General features: G+C 59.0%; 1 protein-coding gene across 1 annotated transcript; it reads left to right on the plus strand.

The window, feature by feature from the left end:
* Positions 1-3,882: 3,882 nt before the first annotated feature.
* Ceacam19 (CEA cell adhesion molecule 19) lies at positions 3,883-15,553 on the plus strand. The gene is made up of 7 exons (XM_047528192.1): positions 3,883-4,112; positions 4,731-5,099; positions 12,285-12,435; positions 12,581-12,627; positions 12,988-13,073; positions 14,360-14,413; positions 14,861-15,553. The coding sequence occupies exons 1-7, from the start codon at positions 4,058-4,060 to the stop codon at positions 14,912-14,914; spliced, it is 816 nt and encodes a 271-aa protein (XP_047384148.1). The 5' UTR covers positions 3,883-4,057; the 3' UTR covers positions 14,915-15,553.
* Positions 15,554-15,765: the final 212 nt, after the last annotated feature.

Consider the following 15,765-nt stretch of genomic DNA (forward strand, 5'->3'; position numbering starts at 1 on the left):
CTGCACACGACGTGGCTTTCACTGGTCGTGTATTTGGATGTGAACATGGGAAAGTGACGTCCGATGCGTTCCACTGTCTTTCCCATTCCCATCTGTGGAGAGCGGTGACAGAGGATGGGAGAGCAGTGACAGATCGGGGGTCTCTGGTGCCCTCACGGCTGTGGCATGCCTGGTGCCTGGGAAGGTTCCTGTGTAAGGCACAGGGTGCTCAGCTGCTGTGGCAATGCCCTGCCTGGGAGGCTCTGTGCAAGAGTCCTGTCAGCTCTGACCTTGATCTCAGGCTCACAGCTCCTGGGAATCGAGGAATTCTCATGCTAGAAACCGCAGCGTCCCACCAGCTCTGCTTCTCCTGAGCCTGCCCCTCCACAGTGCCTTTGAGCAATGGAGCTCCTTGAGGCTGCACGAAGCTCCTGACATTGCACTTTGACTGCGACTGGGAGGAACCTACACAGGATGTCCTAGTTTCTGTGACTTTTCTGAATACCAAGGATAATGTTTGCATACTCTTAAACTGATGATGAGACGAATATAAATAAAGATTGTAGATCTGCTTCTCTGTCAGAGAGCAGGCTCCACCTGATCCCAGCTTAATCTTCAAGATCCGTGTCTGTAAATCTTTATTTTCCAGTTCCCTTTCGCCCCTCTCCAAACCTGAGAGTTTGGTCACACTGGTCACAACATCCAACCCTCCTCCCTTCCCTTCATTCCCCTTTGTCTAATCCAGTGAACTTCTATTCTTTCCCCATATTTTGAGTCAACTTCTGCCTATTAGAGAGAACATTCAGCTTTTGGTTTTGTGGGACTGGCTTATTTCACTTAGCATGTTAGCCTCCAGTTCCAGCCATTTACCAGCAAATGCCATAATTTCATTCTTTATGGCTGAGTAATATTCCATTGTGTGTATGTACCACAATTTCTTGATCCATTCATCTGTTGAAAGGCATCTAGGCTGGTTCCATAGTTTAGCTGTTGTGAATTGAGCTGCTGTGAACATTGATGTGGCTACATCACTATAATGCTGATTTTAAGTCCTTTGGGTATAAACCGAGGAGTAGCTGGGTCAAACAGTGATGTAACTTCTTTTAAAAAAGAACAAAGTGATCCAGGAATTCCACTCCTATGAATGTACCCCTAAAGAATTGAAAACAGGCATTCGAACCCATATTTCCATACAGATGTTCACACCAGCACTATCACCATAGCCAATAGGTGCAAATCCGTCATGATGGGTAGGAAAATGTGGGGTGCCATACAAAGGGGTGTGATTCAACCATAGAAAAAGAAGGAGCACGACACCCGCTACAACAGGGGCGAACCCCGAGAACATCGAGCTAAGTGGAAGAAGCTGGACACCCAAGGTCACCTATTGAATGATTCCCCTTATGTGAAATGTGCAGAAGGGGCGGATCCGAAAGACAGAAGCAGGGCGTGGTTGCCGGGAGTGGGAGGAAGAAACCGGGAGCAACTGCTCACCGGCTTTGAGGCGATGAAAATGTCCTGGAACTACACAGTGATGGTTGTGCCACATCGCGAATGTACCAACGCCATCAGTTCTCAGCTGTCAGGATGGTAAAACGTATGTGTTTTACCACAATAAAAATAATAATAATAATCAAAATATTTTACAGAAAAAAATTTTTTTTCCTAGTTCTTGACTTACCGGCAGAATTTTCAGGAACTCATTCAAGCTTTGAAGGGAAGGATGAACGTATAAGAAAATGTGAGGGTGAGCCAGCACAGTGGCCCACGCCTGTAATGCCAGCCTCCTAATGCCTCAGGAGGCCGAGGCAGGAGGCTCACACATTCGCGGCCAGCCTCAGCAACATAGCGAGACCCTGAGCAACTGAGGGAGACCCTGTCTCAAAATTTTAAAATGTAAATAAAAATTAAAAGGGCCGAGGGAGTAGCTTGGGGTAAAGTGCCCCTGGTTCAATCCCAGTACCAACAGCAACTCCCCCACCCGTCCCCGCAACACCCGCACCACGTGTGAGCTCAGCCGTGCCTCTTTGCGGTTCAGTCTGTTTCTCTCCACATCTTGACATTGGCCTCAGGTTGATGCCAAGACGGCTGCTGTACTCCAGCCATCATCTCCAGTCTCCACCCAGAGAAGCAGCCCACCCGGTCCCTATGGAATCTCTAGGCCTGAACCACCTCCCCCCCCCCCCCCCCCCCCCCCGCAGCATCCCTCCCATCTCATTGGCCAGCTCCCCACACCGCTCAACCAATCCCGGACCAGAAGAACGGCCACCCAGGAGGCTGGGACCAATGGGGGAGCGGTCCTGTCCTCTGGGGCTGAAAGCCCTGATGAAGGCTATTGGTCGTCCGTCTGTGTAGTTGGAAGACGTTTGGGTTTTATTTTCTTCCTTTTGAGTACTGTCTAAATGTTAAATAAACCTCCACTTTGCTTTTAATAATGGAAAAGGAATCAGAGAGACAGGGAGGGAAGGGCAGAGAGAGACAGAGAGAGAAAGATGGAGGGAGGGAGGCAGCGCTAGCTTCAGCAACTGGAAAATCCAGAATAGCTGGCCGTGCTCTAGGTAACCAGAGCCCTGGCGGCTTCCCCCTTGCTCCGGGCCCGTGCAGACAGCCCTGGTCACTCCTCCCAGCACCTCCGTGCAGGGGCCGTGCAGAGTCCCATCCTCCAGCGGAGGAAGCCAGGTTCAGAGGTGCAGCCCCGAGATCCCGCACCCAGCTGGTGGCGTTATGGGAAAAGGGCGCCCAGCAAGGGACCCAGCACCACCCCAGGGTGGGAGAGCGCAGGGAGCTGGTGCTCTGAAGTTCTGGGCCCCGAACTGAGGATACAGGGGCTTTTATAGGAAGTTTGACATCGTTTCTTAACCGTGATGACACTGGTGGTTTGCATTCTTGGCCTTTGTGACCAAGGACCTTGTACAGAAATAGCACACTGAGTAGTTCACAGGTGCAGAACAAAGTCAGTAAAACGCTGGAGAGTGTTACTGAAGTGGCCGGCGCCACAGGCAGCAGGGACTCAGGGTCCCTCCCTGAGAGCTGCATTTCTACGGGCCAAGCCTAGGAGGTCCTAGTTCAGACAGCAGTGAACTGGCCGGGCAATTAAGGGACGCACCCACATTCCTGCAGAGTCAGGAAGGTACGAAGCAGAAGGACAAAGGACTTTCACAGGCACCTGTTGCATCTCTGGCCTTGAAGGCCTGGCCCAGGGGGGTCCCATTCGAGAGTGAGAAGCCAGGCTCCTAGGACGGCAGCTTACAATCCTGCACGCGGGGACCTGGTGAGCTGGGCTCCCTGAAGGGAGGCTGACCGGAGGGCAGGGCAGCTAACCCTCCCCGGCCCTGGCTCTCCAGCAGTGTTCTCAGAGCTTCATTTCACGATCAGGTCTGGTGTCTCCGTCACATCGTCACATCGGCAGCTTCCCGGCTCACCACTGAGCTGCTTTGGAATCTGCAGTCGCTGGGTTCCCCAGGGCCACAGTGCCCCTCCAGCTGGCTCAAAGTCAAGGCTCCTGGTTTGTCCCAATGTGGGGACTCAAAAGTGCGGTTCACCTCTGACAAGCTGGTGACTATGTGTCCAGACACACAGTGGGGCTGATACGCTGCAGCCCACCTTAGTGTGGGCTCTTGCTGGGGACCAGAGACCTCGGCAGGGTCGGGGTGCCTGGCCCCGCCCACCCCAGACCTCCAGATCCGCACTCAGCAGTAGAACCTTCTGGGAGGACGATGGAAAGCTTCCGCGTCGGTGCTGCAGGGGGATTGCTCCCCTGAGGCTGCTGTGACGGCGGCTGCGATTACTGCTGTCACTGCCGACAGTCACTCTGAGTGGGATGCAGAGGCTGGAGGGGCCGGGGAGGAGTCCGGGAAACCCCAGGAAGCGCCCCAGTCACCCTGGAGAACTGGTTCAACCAGCATCTGCGCTCCCATCCCAGGGCACTCGGGAGGAGCCTCCAAGTCTGTGGAAAGCGGGCGCTGGGACGGGGTGTGTCTCAGGCACCCCGGGGTCCCCAGAGCCACTTCAGATCCCGGGGACCCAGCCCTCTGGCCCCCTAGGGTCCTGCCTGCCACCCTTCCGCATCTCAGTGAGGATGGAGCTTCTCGTGGGGACTCAGAGCTGCTTCCCAAAGAGCCTGCTGCTGTCGGGTAAGGAGGAAGCCAAGGGCTGAGGGAGAAGGTGGGACTTCGCCCAGGGACTGAGGTTTCTTCTTAAAAGGAAGAACTGATTATTAGAAAGGTGAAATTATTAGCAGAAGATGGGAAAAGGGCAGTAAAACCACACATCCATTCCCATTTTATCTGTGGAACATTCTAGAACCATGAAGGCAGGAATTTATTTGTGTTTGATTCCCTGCTGTATCCCTTGTGACCAGGAAAAAAGCTAGGGGATTTTAGACATATCATGCAGAGCTGGAACAGTAGCTTACATAGATGTGTGTGTGTGTGTGTGTGTGTGTGTGTGTGTGTGTTATACTGTAAGTATTGGTTGAATAAATGAATAAATGGATTCAGTGAGTCCTGAGTGTTTAGGAGCAGTTCACATAGTATCTCAGGGCAGAAGACTCTTCTGGGCCAATTCGATGGCAAATCTGTGGCACCTGTGCCTGTGTTACCACACCTGCACCCAGGTCAGACATCACAAATCGATCCCAGCACTGTTCCCACACTCAGTCTTTGTTCCCAAAAGAGGACCCATTGGAAGGAGCATGGCATGGTCCCTGCCCAACACCCCCAATCTCAGGTCTCCCCCATTACTCCCCACAGCCTCCTTCCTGGCCCTCTGGCCACCCCAAGGCTCCCAGGCAGCCCTCCATATCCAGAAGATTCCAGAACAGCCTCAAAAGAACCAGGACCTTCTCCTGTCCCTGGAGGGTGTCCCCGACAGCTTCCAGGACTTCACCTGGTACCTGGGGGAGGAGCCCCACGGCGGCACCATGCTCTTCACCTACATCCCCGGCCTGCAGCGGCCCCAGCGGGAGGGTAACGCCATGAGACAGCGCGACGCCGTGGGCTTCCGCAACGGTTCCATGCTGCTGCGTCGCGTCCAGCCTTCCGACGGCGGCACCTACCACGTGGCCGTCACCGTCAACCCCGCCTGGACCATGAGGGCCAAGACCGAGGTCCAGGTGGCCGGTGAGTGCTGGGGCGGGGCCGCAGGTGGGGAGCTCGGGGTCCTGGGCGCCGCGTGTCCGCGGCCCACACAGACACCGCCGCCTTCGTTCTCTCGTTCGTCCATTCCACACACGTTGATTGAGCACCTACTGTGTGCAGGCCTTGCAGATGTCATTAAATCCTGAAGTGCATTAACTAAGGCACCTAGAGAGCGTAGGCCTGTGACAGACCCAAGGAATGACGCCACGTGTGTGAGCTAATCAAACCTGGATTGAGCGCCTACTGTGTGCCTGGTCCCCAGGGAGACCCTGCATCTCTCGATCCTCATGTTCATAGGTCAATACTGACGCCCAGCAAGGCGCTGGGGACAGGGCGGGGGACAGCGGCGCTGGCCAGCACTCAGGCGCCTGCCATGCGGGGTCCTACGCCTGACTCTCTCCCTGGAGCATGGGCTCTCAGCCTCCACCCTCCGGACGTTTCGGAGGCTGGTGTTCTGGGGCGGAGGGCAGAGGGCTGGCGGGTGCCAGGGCATCTCGAGCGCCCCCCTCCGTTCCCCGGACGCCATAGCAGCTTTCCAACTGTCGCCATGGGAAAGGTCCCCAGATTTTGCCAAATGTCTCCTTGGGGAAATATCACCCCAGATGAGAGTCAGTGCCCTGCGGTGACTTGCTTTCACCCTAAAAGAACACCGTGAGGCGGCACCATTGTTATGCCTGCTTTACATTTGGGGAAACTGAGGCACGGGGAAGCTCTGATTTACTCAGTAGAGAAAATGAAATAGGATAATGGGAGGCGAGAAAGGAGGTCACCAGGGAGGCCAGACGAGGGAAACTGAGGGAGAAAGGGGTGATGGCCTGAAGGCCTGTGTCCCCCAGGTTCATATATTGGAATCCTAACCCCCGAACTGACGGTATCACAAGGGGGGTGGAGCAGGCCTGTAATCCCAGCAGCTCAGGAGGCTGAGGCAGGAGGATCACAAGCTTAAGGCCAGCCTCAGTGAGTTGCCCTAAGCAACTTGGCGAGACCCTGTCTCGAAATAAAAAATAAAAAGGGTGAGATGTGGCTCCGCGGCACAGCAGCGCTGGGGTCAGTCCCCAGTCCAAAAAAAGAAAAAAGAAAAATGATGGGCCCTTCGGCATCTAGTGGTCATTGTGATGCTGGGGTGGAACCAGGGCCTTGTACCACTGAGCTACATCCCCAGACCACCAGGTAGGGTCACTGGGAGGTGATGGAATCCGAAGACAGAGCCCCTGTGAATGAGATCAGTGCCCTTTCTAGAAGAGACCCAAGAGAGCCTGCTCAGCCTCCCCGACAGAGCCCAACCGAGCTGGCGCCATGAATGCCACACCCCAGAGCTGTGAGAAATCAACCCCCATTGTTAACGAGGCGCCTGGCTTAGGATTCGCTGTTCTAGCAGCTGTAACGGACTAAGACGGGAGGGAGTCGTGTGGATTTCTGGGGGACAGAGTTCCTGGCACAGGGAACAGCAGGTGCAAAGGCCCTGAGGCTGGACCGGCTGTGTAGTCAAAGCAGACGGCAGGATGCGGTGGTCCGAGGTGGTGAGCAAGGAGAGTGTGGGGGACACAGGCCGGGCTGTGGGACTTGGGGAGAATTTGCTGAGAGGCCACTAACGGGTTTCAAGCAGGGACGTGATCTGATTCGTGGTGCCACCCGTCCATAGGGTGCACTGTGGGCTGAATCTCTGCTTTGCTCAGGAGGGAACCGAGGTGCAGGGCGTCCAGTGAGCCCTCAGGGAGTCTGTGGTGGGGCTGGGAGTCCAGTGCACGCTGTCGCTCAGCTGCTCGGGTGCCTGCTTCTTCAGCAGACACTCCCCAGGGGCCTCCTCCGTGCTGAGTGTAGCTGAGGACACAGCAGTGACCGAGACAGCCCCGCCTTGCCTCCCGGGGCTCACAGACGGTAACCAAGCCTCGGCTTATAGAAATACGGCACCATGAACAGTGGTGGCCCCGTGAGAAAGCCTGCAGGGCCACGAGGTGGTGAACAGGCATCCGCGTGGCATCCGGAGGTTGCCCTGGAACGGTGGCCTTTCAGCAAGGCTGAGTGGATGCCGGAGGATCTAAGCAGCAGGGAGAGCCTGTGCAAAGGGCCTGAGGCAGGACACTCGAGAGCTTGAGCTCAGCTGGCAGGAGGCCAGCATGGCCAGGCTGGAGAGCAAGAAGGGCATTCAGGGAAGCCAGCCTCGCAAGGAGGGTCCCTCTCGGGTCCATCCAGCTGGGAAAGCCTGGGTCATATGACACTTCCTGACTGTGAAGGTAGGTGACAGAGCAAGTCTCCAGCAGGATTCCCGGCCTGGAAGATTGCCCAGGCACAGGCGGCCACGGTGGGCGGGTGCTGTGGCTGCCCCGGGTCTACAGGTGAGGAGACGGAGGCTTCCAGAGGGGGAGCCAGTCGCCCACAGTCCCACAGCCAGCAGGTGGCAGGAACCGGGCTCAGAAGCACAGGGGCGCTCGCGGTTACAGACGGCTCCTGCCTGTTGACCCAGCGCCTGGTGGCACCTTCAGGTCTTCCACGCTGCACGGGCTTCTCCAACCCTCCCGGCCGGACACCCAGGGCTGTCAATCAGTGTGACTCCTTTCACCGACTGCACGCGGCGCGCTTCGAGGACACTTACCCTCTGCATCCTCCCGCCGCGGCACGGTGGACCCACTTTACATAAGGGAAAACCAAGGCACAGAGGGTTTGAGTGACTTGCCTGGGTCACCAGCTAGGGAACGGGAGACGCAGGACTCGAGCCCAGGCTGACTCCAGAGCTCGCACTCGGAACCCAGGCTCCATTCTGCTCGCCGTTGGTCACCAACGCCCAGGCTCAGCTGGACGATGCCTTGGGTTCAGTACCGGCAACACAACCTCCGCCTGGTCAGACCCCTGGGGCCTCCATGTCCATGTCTGTGAAATGGGCCAACAGCACCTTGCTGCGCCCGGCACCATCTGAAGGACCGACTGGGCAAATCTACGTGCAGCGGCTGCCCTTTGAACCCTGGAAAGAAACAGAGGCCACCGAGGGGCAGAAGCCAGGGTCATGTATCTACCCAGGGTTGCTCTAGCCAGGGAGGCGGGCGTCGCCCAAGGCAGCAGATTGGCGAGGAAGCTTCATGGTGAAAGAAAGGGAAGGCGTTTGGCCTGCCCTGCGGGGTCGCGGCACAGGCAGCTGCAGGTGGCCACAGCAGAACCGGGGGTCCTGCGGGGCGGGCCGGGGGCAGACCTGCCTTGGTTTCCTAAGTTGGAAGCAGGACCACAAGTCAGGGAAGCTGTGAGTCATTAACCAGGGCCCCACCCTCTGGGGCCGCCTGCTCCAGAATTTATTGTTCAGCTTCCAGGGCTGCCGTGGGGACAGCGACCAGGTGCCCAGCAGGACGGCCTCCGGGCAGCCTCCCGGAGCTCTCTTTTCACGTCCATGCGGCTGCCGGCCGTGTCTCCCTTCAGTCTCCGGAAGCGCTATTCTGGGGGATCGGTTCTCATCAGGGATCAGCACGCAGAGCCCGGCTGGCCATGCAGGACCCGCAGCTGATGGGTCTGCAGAGTTGAGTGCGGAGAGGCCCAGAGACCGGTGAGGACAAGTCCAAAGGAACGCAGAGCCAAGGGGCCTGTCCGGTACTGCCGCCCGAAGTCAGCACCAGCACCCAGGGCTGCGTTTCACTCCCTGTTTCTGTGCCCACGATTTCAAACAGGACACGGCAGAGATGGCTGGCTTGCTTCAGAGTCCCAGGAGAGGAGGCTCCTGAGTCCTTCCGGGAGCGTCTTCAGGAGCCCCACAGATGGTGCTGGCTGCCAGCCGGGGCTGTGGATGGCCTCGCCGCGTGGCTGCTTGGGCTTCCTCACAGCATGGCGGCTGGTTCTGAGTTCTCAGGAGCCACGTCTGAAAAGGGACTGTTCCAACAGACCTGGTTTCTGACCTTCCCTTGGTGGTCACACAGCGTCACTTATGTGGCATTCTTTGGGGTACAAGCAAATCACTAAGGATGGCTCAAATTCAAAGGAGATTAAACCCTCCTAGCGATTCAGGAGGCGGATCAGGAGGATCACAAGTTCGAGGCCAGCCTCTGTGACTTAGGGAGGCCCTAAGCAACTTAGTGAGACCCTGCCTCAAATTAAAAATAAAAAGGGCTGGGGATGTGACTCAGTGGTAGAGCACCCCTGGGTTCAGTCCCCAGTACCAAAAAAAAAAAAAAAAAAAAGGAGATCGGTCCCCTCTGCTTGCTAGGGGAATACAAGGTCCTATCACACCAGGCAGGGAGCGGGGTGCCTTTGGCATCCGCTTTGGCAAACACAAGGCTGCACAGGCTCCCTGTCTGGGGGCCGCTGTTCATGGCAATGAGACGGAGTGAATCCTGAAGACGGGTCTTAACCGCGTGAACCACGCGGCTCTGGCTGCAGCAATGGAAGCGCTCCAGGCGGAGGGAGGCAGGGCGGGAGTGGACTAAGGGGCTGAGCTGTGTCCCCTCAAAAAGATACGTTGGCTCCTCGCCCCAGTACCTCCGGACCTGGCCTCGCTGAGAAACAGAGCCTGGAGCTCAGATGCGGGGCTGGGGGCCCAGATCCAGGACCGGCGGCCCGGAAGGGGCGGGGCCGTGTGGAAACCGAGGCAGAATGGGGATCTCCAAAGCGTGCCGGTCAATCGCTGGAGTTGGGAGGAAGTCCTGGGGTCGATTGTCCTTCCCTGCCCTAGAGGAGCCAGCCCTGCGGACGCCTGGACCTCAGGTTTCAAGACTCCAGAACCGTGAGACTCGCCTTTCTGTCGTTGAGGCCACTGACCTCTCCCATCTGCAGAGACTCGGCCCTGAAGACTCAGAGATGCCAAACTCCACAGATGCTCAAATCCCTTCTAGAAAACGGCCCGGCCACGCACATCCTCTTGTATGCTGCACCCAGGGCGCTCTACCACGGAGCTTCATCCCCAGCCCTCTTTACTGTTGATTTTGAGACGTGTTCTAAGTTGGTGAGGCTGGCCTCATATTTGCTATCCTCTGGCCTCAGCCTCCCTAGTCACTGGAACTACAGGTGCGGCGCCACTGCTCCCGGTCCTCACGTCTGCTCTTAAATCATCTCTTTACTGCTTGCAACCCCCAGTGGAAACGCGAGGTACACCGCGGCCGGATTGGCTTGAGGGAATAATGACCAGGGGGACGTCTATAGCAGTCAGTATGAACACTTTTTTTCCCAAAGTATTTTCAACCTGAGGTTGACTGAATCCGTGGACTCAATTCACCCATGGGTGAGGCAGCCCTGTGCGCTAAGGACAGGGACAGCATCCCAACTGGGCTGTTCCCAGGAAGCCCTCTGCTGCAGGGGGCCTAGCAGTGGGGCTGGGTGCGTGGCCCCACGTCCCTCCATCAGCGTCCAGCCACCACTGGCTGCAGAGCCAGGAGACCGGGGCCGGCACACTCCCCCCAGGCCTCCAGATTTCCTGGAAAAAACCCTGAGCTTTGCATCGCGGTGGCCAAACCAAATCCTCCTACAGACGTGGTGGCACTGGCTGGGTGGCCCACGTGGCAGCTGTGAGCTGGAGCCCTGGAGCTGCACCTGCTTCCTGTGGGCCATGAGCTCCCGGGAGACTTCCGTCCCCAACAGGCTGCTGCCACCCGGTGAGGATCCGTGCTCTTCTTTTGTTTTACAGAAGAGGAAACTGAGGTTCAGAGAAGCCCTCTGCTTACCATTGGCGGCGGTGTCCAGACGCCCTCTCTTGTGGGCTTTGTGTCCTGATCAGTTCAAGGTCTTGGTTATTGTCAGAGAAAATCAGGGCAAAATAAGATGACCATAACCGTTCAGGTCTGGTGTCCCTTATCTGCTCACAAGTGTTTGGGACCTGGGACTTTTCAGAGTTTGGAATGTTGACGTGAACGCAGTCAGATGTCGTGGGGAGGGGACTCGGGTCTGAGCGGGAGATCCCCTCAGCTTCGCACGCCCCTGGCCCACAGCCTGGAGGAATCTCGTGCCATGTTTCCCTGTGGCCTTTTCCACTCGCGTTATGTGACTCGGAGAGCTTCCCGTTCTGCAGCATCGGGTGTGGACTTTCAGACCTGGGCTGTGACAGTGACCTAAGGGCGGCCCTCGGCAGAGCCTTGCGAGGGCGGGCCAGCTAGGAGCCGTCATCGGCCATTGGATGAGCGCCAGAGCAGCAGGTCCGCAGGGGCCAGGGAGGGAGGAGCCCGGGCGAGGGGCGGCGACCTCGAGGCGGAGGCGGCCGGGAGACTCCCTGCCAGCCCCACCCTCCTGAGTCACCTCGGAAGCCACTCGATCTTCTCTTGCGTCAGGAGGAGGCCACAAGAAGAAGGTGCCTCCGCAGGAAACCGTGTCCAGAAGAGAGCCGGCTCCCGGCCCGGCCCCGTGAACCCTCTGCGCCTTGGTTTTTGCATCTGCAAAATGGGCGTGATAAGCCACCTCGCAGGACTGTGGGGTCGACGACCAACAAGCCCCCCGTTCAGCCCAGGCCTGGGCATGGTGACGCCCCTTCCCCGTTACATTTTCAAATGGGCTTCCGACACTTTGAAGGTCGAGGTACTCACACCCACTGCAGGGGCTCCCAGGACGCCTCTTCTGGAGCCGCAGACGGGTCAAGCGTCCAGGGGGCGCGGGTACGACCCCAGCACCACGAACCCTCAGGCGAGTTGTCCCACCTCTGTGCTTCGGTTTCCTCGTCCGTAAAATGGCACAGAACCTACCTGGTTGGATAATAGAGGTAGGGAGTCTCACCGCCCCCCATTTCCCAGATGAAGAAACCGAGACACAGAAAGGTTGAGTAATTTGCCCTAGGTCACACAGCCAGCAGGGCGTTGAACCCCTGCATTCTGACCTCGGAGTCTACCAGCTTAGCTGCCAGGAGGGCTGGGGTACAACAGGCGTCCAGCTTGAGAACGAAGCCTGGGAGGTCCCCACGTGGGGTCAGATGAGTGGGAGCGGCAGGCTCGGCCTCTAACCCGGGAGGGCAGGTTCGGGAATCCTGTGAGCGCCCGTCTCCCACAAAGCGCAGCCCGCACCTCTTGTTTCTGAAGTTGGGGAGGATGTGACACAGAGTGGGTGACGGGTTGGGGACGGGGTGAGGTCATCTGAAGGACTGCGGGTCCCGAGGAGGCAGAGACCTGGAGGTGGGAGCAGAGACTCCGCGGGGACTCTGCTCTCGGTGCCCGGATGCGGGATGCTCGGGCTGCCGGGGCCGCCCTGAGACCACCGTCTCCTCTCACCCCCCAGAGAAGCATCAGCAGCTGCCGGCCGCGTCCCTGCCGGTGGGGGCCGGGATCCTGGCTGCCGCCGTCCTCGGATCCCTGGCCGCCGGCTTCCTGCTCGTCGGCAGCCTGGCCTACCTGCTGGTGACCCGAGGCTGGCGGGGCCGCAGCCCCAGGTACGGGACCCGGGCGCCTCTCCTGCGCTGCCTCGCGGCTCCTCGGCGGGCGGGATGGGCAGCCTCAGCCGGGCTCTGGCCGAGGGGCTCCCTGGCTCCTGCCGCCCCCCATCAGCCTAACTGGGTTCCCTCCACGCACCCCCAGGGCCACCGCCTCAGAGAAGCCAGAGCTGGACCCCAGCCAGGAGGCCGGTAAGCTGCAAGCCAGGTCTCACCACCCGGCCCTGGAGGCTCCCTCCTCCCGGTCCCCTGCCCTACCCAGACTCTTGGGGACCCTCAGACTCAACCCAGAGAGACCCAGTGCCCACCCCAGCCTGCTTTCCTCCTCTTCTCAGTGGCTGTCACTCCTGTCCCGTCACATGGTGGATCCTCACGGGCACAGCCAACCCAGGACCCCTCTCTGGGATTCCTGCAGCGGGCTCCTCTGCTCTAAAGCCCTCCATGGCTCCCCAGTGCCCTTGGGGGGTGCACCAATGTTAGTGGAGTGAACGAGTAAATGACGTGGACTGGCAGGCTGAGCTGGTCCCCGCCCCGCCCCGTCCTCTGCTCCAGGTGACAACAACGTGTATGAAGTGATGCCGTCTCCGGTTCTCCTGGTGTCCCCACTCAGTGACTTGAGGCCCATGAGCCCAGCCATGGTGAGTCCCACTCCCACACCCTCCCCTAAAAGCCAGGGCCACTTTGGTTTTGTTTTCAGTACCAGGATTGAACCCAGAGGCGCTTTACCCTGAGCCACGTCCCCACCCTTTTTATGTTTTATTTACTTTTTAAATTTTTGAGACAGAGTCTCAGTTGCTTAGGGCCTTGCTAAGTGACTGAGGCTGGCCTCCAGTTTGTCATCCTCCTGCCTCAGCCTCCTGAGCCGCTGGGATTACATGCGTGCACCGCAGGGCCCGGCCCTGAAGCCATCTTCTGTCAGGGCGCCTGTCCTCTGGGTGGGCCACGGTGCCTGGGCCACCTTGAGACAGTTTAGTGTCTCTGTCTCCCCCCGCCCCTCCTGTCTGTCTATTTCTCTCTCAATTTTAAAAATCATAAAGAAAAGAGCCTGGGGACTGGGGAGAGAGCTCAGCTGGTAGAGTGCCTGCCTCGCAAGCACAAGGCCCTGGGTTCAATCCCAGCACCGCAAAAAAAAAAAAAAGAAAGAAAGAAAAGAGCCTGGGAGGAAGCAGCTCTTGCCCTGGTGGAGCCCAAGGAATGGACCACGACCCCCAAGGACCAGCACTCGGCCAGGCCTTCCTGTGAGACGGCCTCGAGAGGCGCGGGGCCTGGTGGCCAGGGACGCCATCTGGGCACCTCCAGGGTTTCATGCGGAGGCGGGGGAGTGCCCTGGGCGCCTCTTCCCCAGCAGCGCCTCCTGTTGGGCTGTTTAAGGAAGTGTCCCCTCAGTTGTCCCAGGGCCCTCTCTCTCTGGGCGGCCAAGTCCCCTGGGGCTGGTGCCTCTGGTCATCCCCCTCTCCTGTCTGTCAGGGGCTGCCCCTTGGCGTCACCTGCTGGGAACTGTCCTCCTCCAACCTCTCCCACCTCCCGCGTCCCTTGACGCGTAAAGCTGACCACCAAATAATTCAGAAGATGTCTGGGCTCTCCTGGTCCCCGGCGTGGCTTGGTTTCCTGGTGCCCTCTCTGTTTTCCACCCTGCGCCCCCGTACAATGGGGGTGAGAAGTTATTTAAATTTAATGAAAAGAGAAGCGTAAACAGTGACGCGGAGTGGCTGAGCGCGTGGTGGCAGGAGGCACGTGGCTGACCCGTCCAGGTGGCGCCCAGGTGCCATCGGGTCTGTGGCAGGAGGAGGCTGGGGGTTGGGGGATCCCCTCCCCCAAGGGCCTCCCAGCCAGAGGGGCAGCTGGGACTTGGAATCCGGGCCTGTGGGAACCTAAAGGTCAAAGGCCACGGCCCGAGACACTCACCTGTGCGCTTTCCTTGCAGCCCCGGCCCCTGCCTCCACCCCCGCAGCCTGAGTCGGAGGCCCGCCAGTACCAGGTGCGTGGGGGACCCCAGGCAGCAGGCGGGGGGACTGTCCTCACCTCTGCCCACAGTCTCTAGCTCCCGGGGGACCCCTGGGCAGGTCCCTTCCCTCCGCGGGCCTGAGGTTTCCTCCTGTGGAGAAAGGAGCCGAGCCCTAGGATTTGCATGCGTAGAAACAAGGCCCAGAGAGGGACAGGGATTGCCCAGAGTCACACAGAGGGAGGCGCCCCAGTTGAACGCGGAGAGCCACTCCTGGGTCTGAGTCTCAGTCTCTCCTGTCCCCTCTTATAGGCCCCGGGTCCCAGTCTCCCTCTGAGACTCTCTATACCTGTGTCCATCCCCCGGGCTCCCCCTCTCCCTCCTTCCTTCTCGCTATGCATCTTGGCTTCTCTGTCCCTCCTGCCCGTCTCTGTCCCACCTCCTCTCCCCGCTGCTCTCACCCCACCCTTCTCTGTCCCCCAGGACCTGCTGCACCCCGACCATGCTCCTTACTGCCAGCTGGTGCCAACGTCCTGAGCTAGTGGAGGAGACGAGGGCTCGGCCACCCTCTGGGGTCCTCATACTACAGAAGGGAGACGGAGACCCCGCAGGACGGGCCTCAGGAACTGGAGAGGTGGAACCGGCTGCAGACTCAGCGCCCTGGTGGCAGGTCCTGGAGGGGACAGGAGACGGCAGGCCCGGCCCGCCCTTCAGCCCGATCCGCCAAGCAACCCGGGCTGGCCACATGCCTGGGCGCCAGGCCCTCCGGGGCAGGAGGGTGTCTCAGGTGGCCTCACGGGGACCCGCCAGGCAGGGCTGCCAACTGACCACCCAGCTCCTCCAGGGACCTCTGGAGCACCCTCCCCAGCATGAGGCAGCTCCCAGCCCGCAGGTCCCCCGGGGTGGGGGTGAGGCACTTGGCCCAGGTGACTGTCCTGGCTGGTTACCTGGGCTGCTGGAGCCCCTCAGAATGCAGCCTCTGGAACCGGAACCCGAGGCCCTGAGCTCGCCAGGTACCCGGGGGCAGCAGCCCCTGCTCTGTCCCCACCCCACCCCCTCTAACTTATCCAGCAGCAAGTGAGCCCTCGTGTGAGGCGGCAGCCTGGGATCCGCCGGAACAAAGCAGGCAGACACTCCTGCTGCCGGGAAAGAGTCCAGAAACAAAATAAATAACGAAATGCAGTGTGTCTGATGGTGGCAAGTGCACCAGGGGAATAGAGGGGGAAGGGGGATCAGGAGTTTTGGGAGGTTCAGATTTTGAAGTAGGGGAGGCAGGGAAGGCCTCACTGAGAAGGCAACAGATAAGCAAAAATAGGAAGGAGGGGAGGGAGGGAGCCATGTCGCATTCTAGAGGGAGAGCATTCCAGGCAGCCACAAAGGCCCGGAGG

This window comes from Sciurus carolinensis, chromosome 16, assembly GCF_902686445.1.
Source record: "Sciurus carolinensis chromosome 16, mSciCar1.2, whole genome shotgun sequence".
NCBI lineage: Eukaryota > Metazoa > Chordata > Mammalia > Rodentia > Sciuridae > Sciurus > Sciurus carolinensis.

What these genes read in the sequence shown, in the direction of transcription:
- Ceacam19 (XM_047528192.1), top strand. Translation starts at nt 4,058, where the DNA reads ATGGAGCTTCTCGTGGGGACTCAGAGCTGCTTCCCAAAGAGCCTGCTG. An exon ending in TGGCGGGGCCGCAGCCCCAG is followed by an intron (nt 12,436 to 12,580) that starts GTACGGGACCCG and finishes ACGCACCCCCAG; the next exon opens with GGCCACCGCCTCAGAGAAGC. An exon ending in CGGAGGCCCGCCAGTACCAG is followed by an intron (nt 14,414 to 14,860) that starts GTGCGTGGGGGA and finishes TCTGTCCCCCAG; the next exon opens with GACCTGCTGCACCCCGACCA.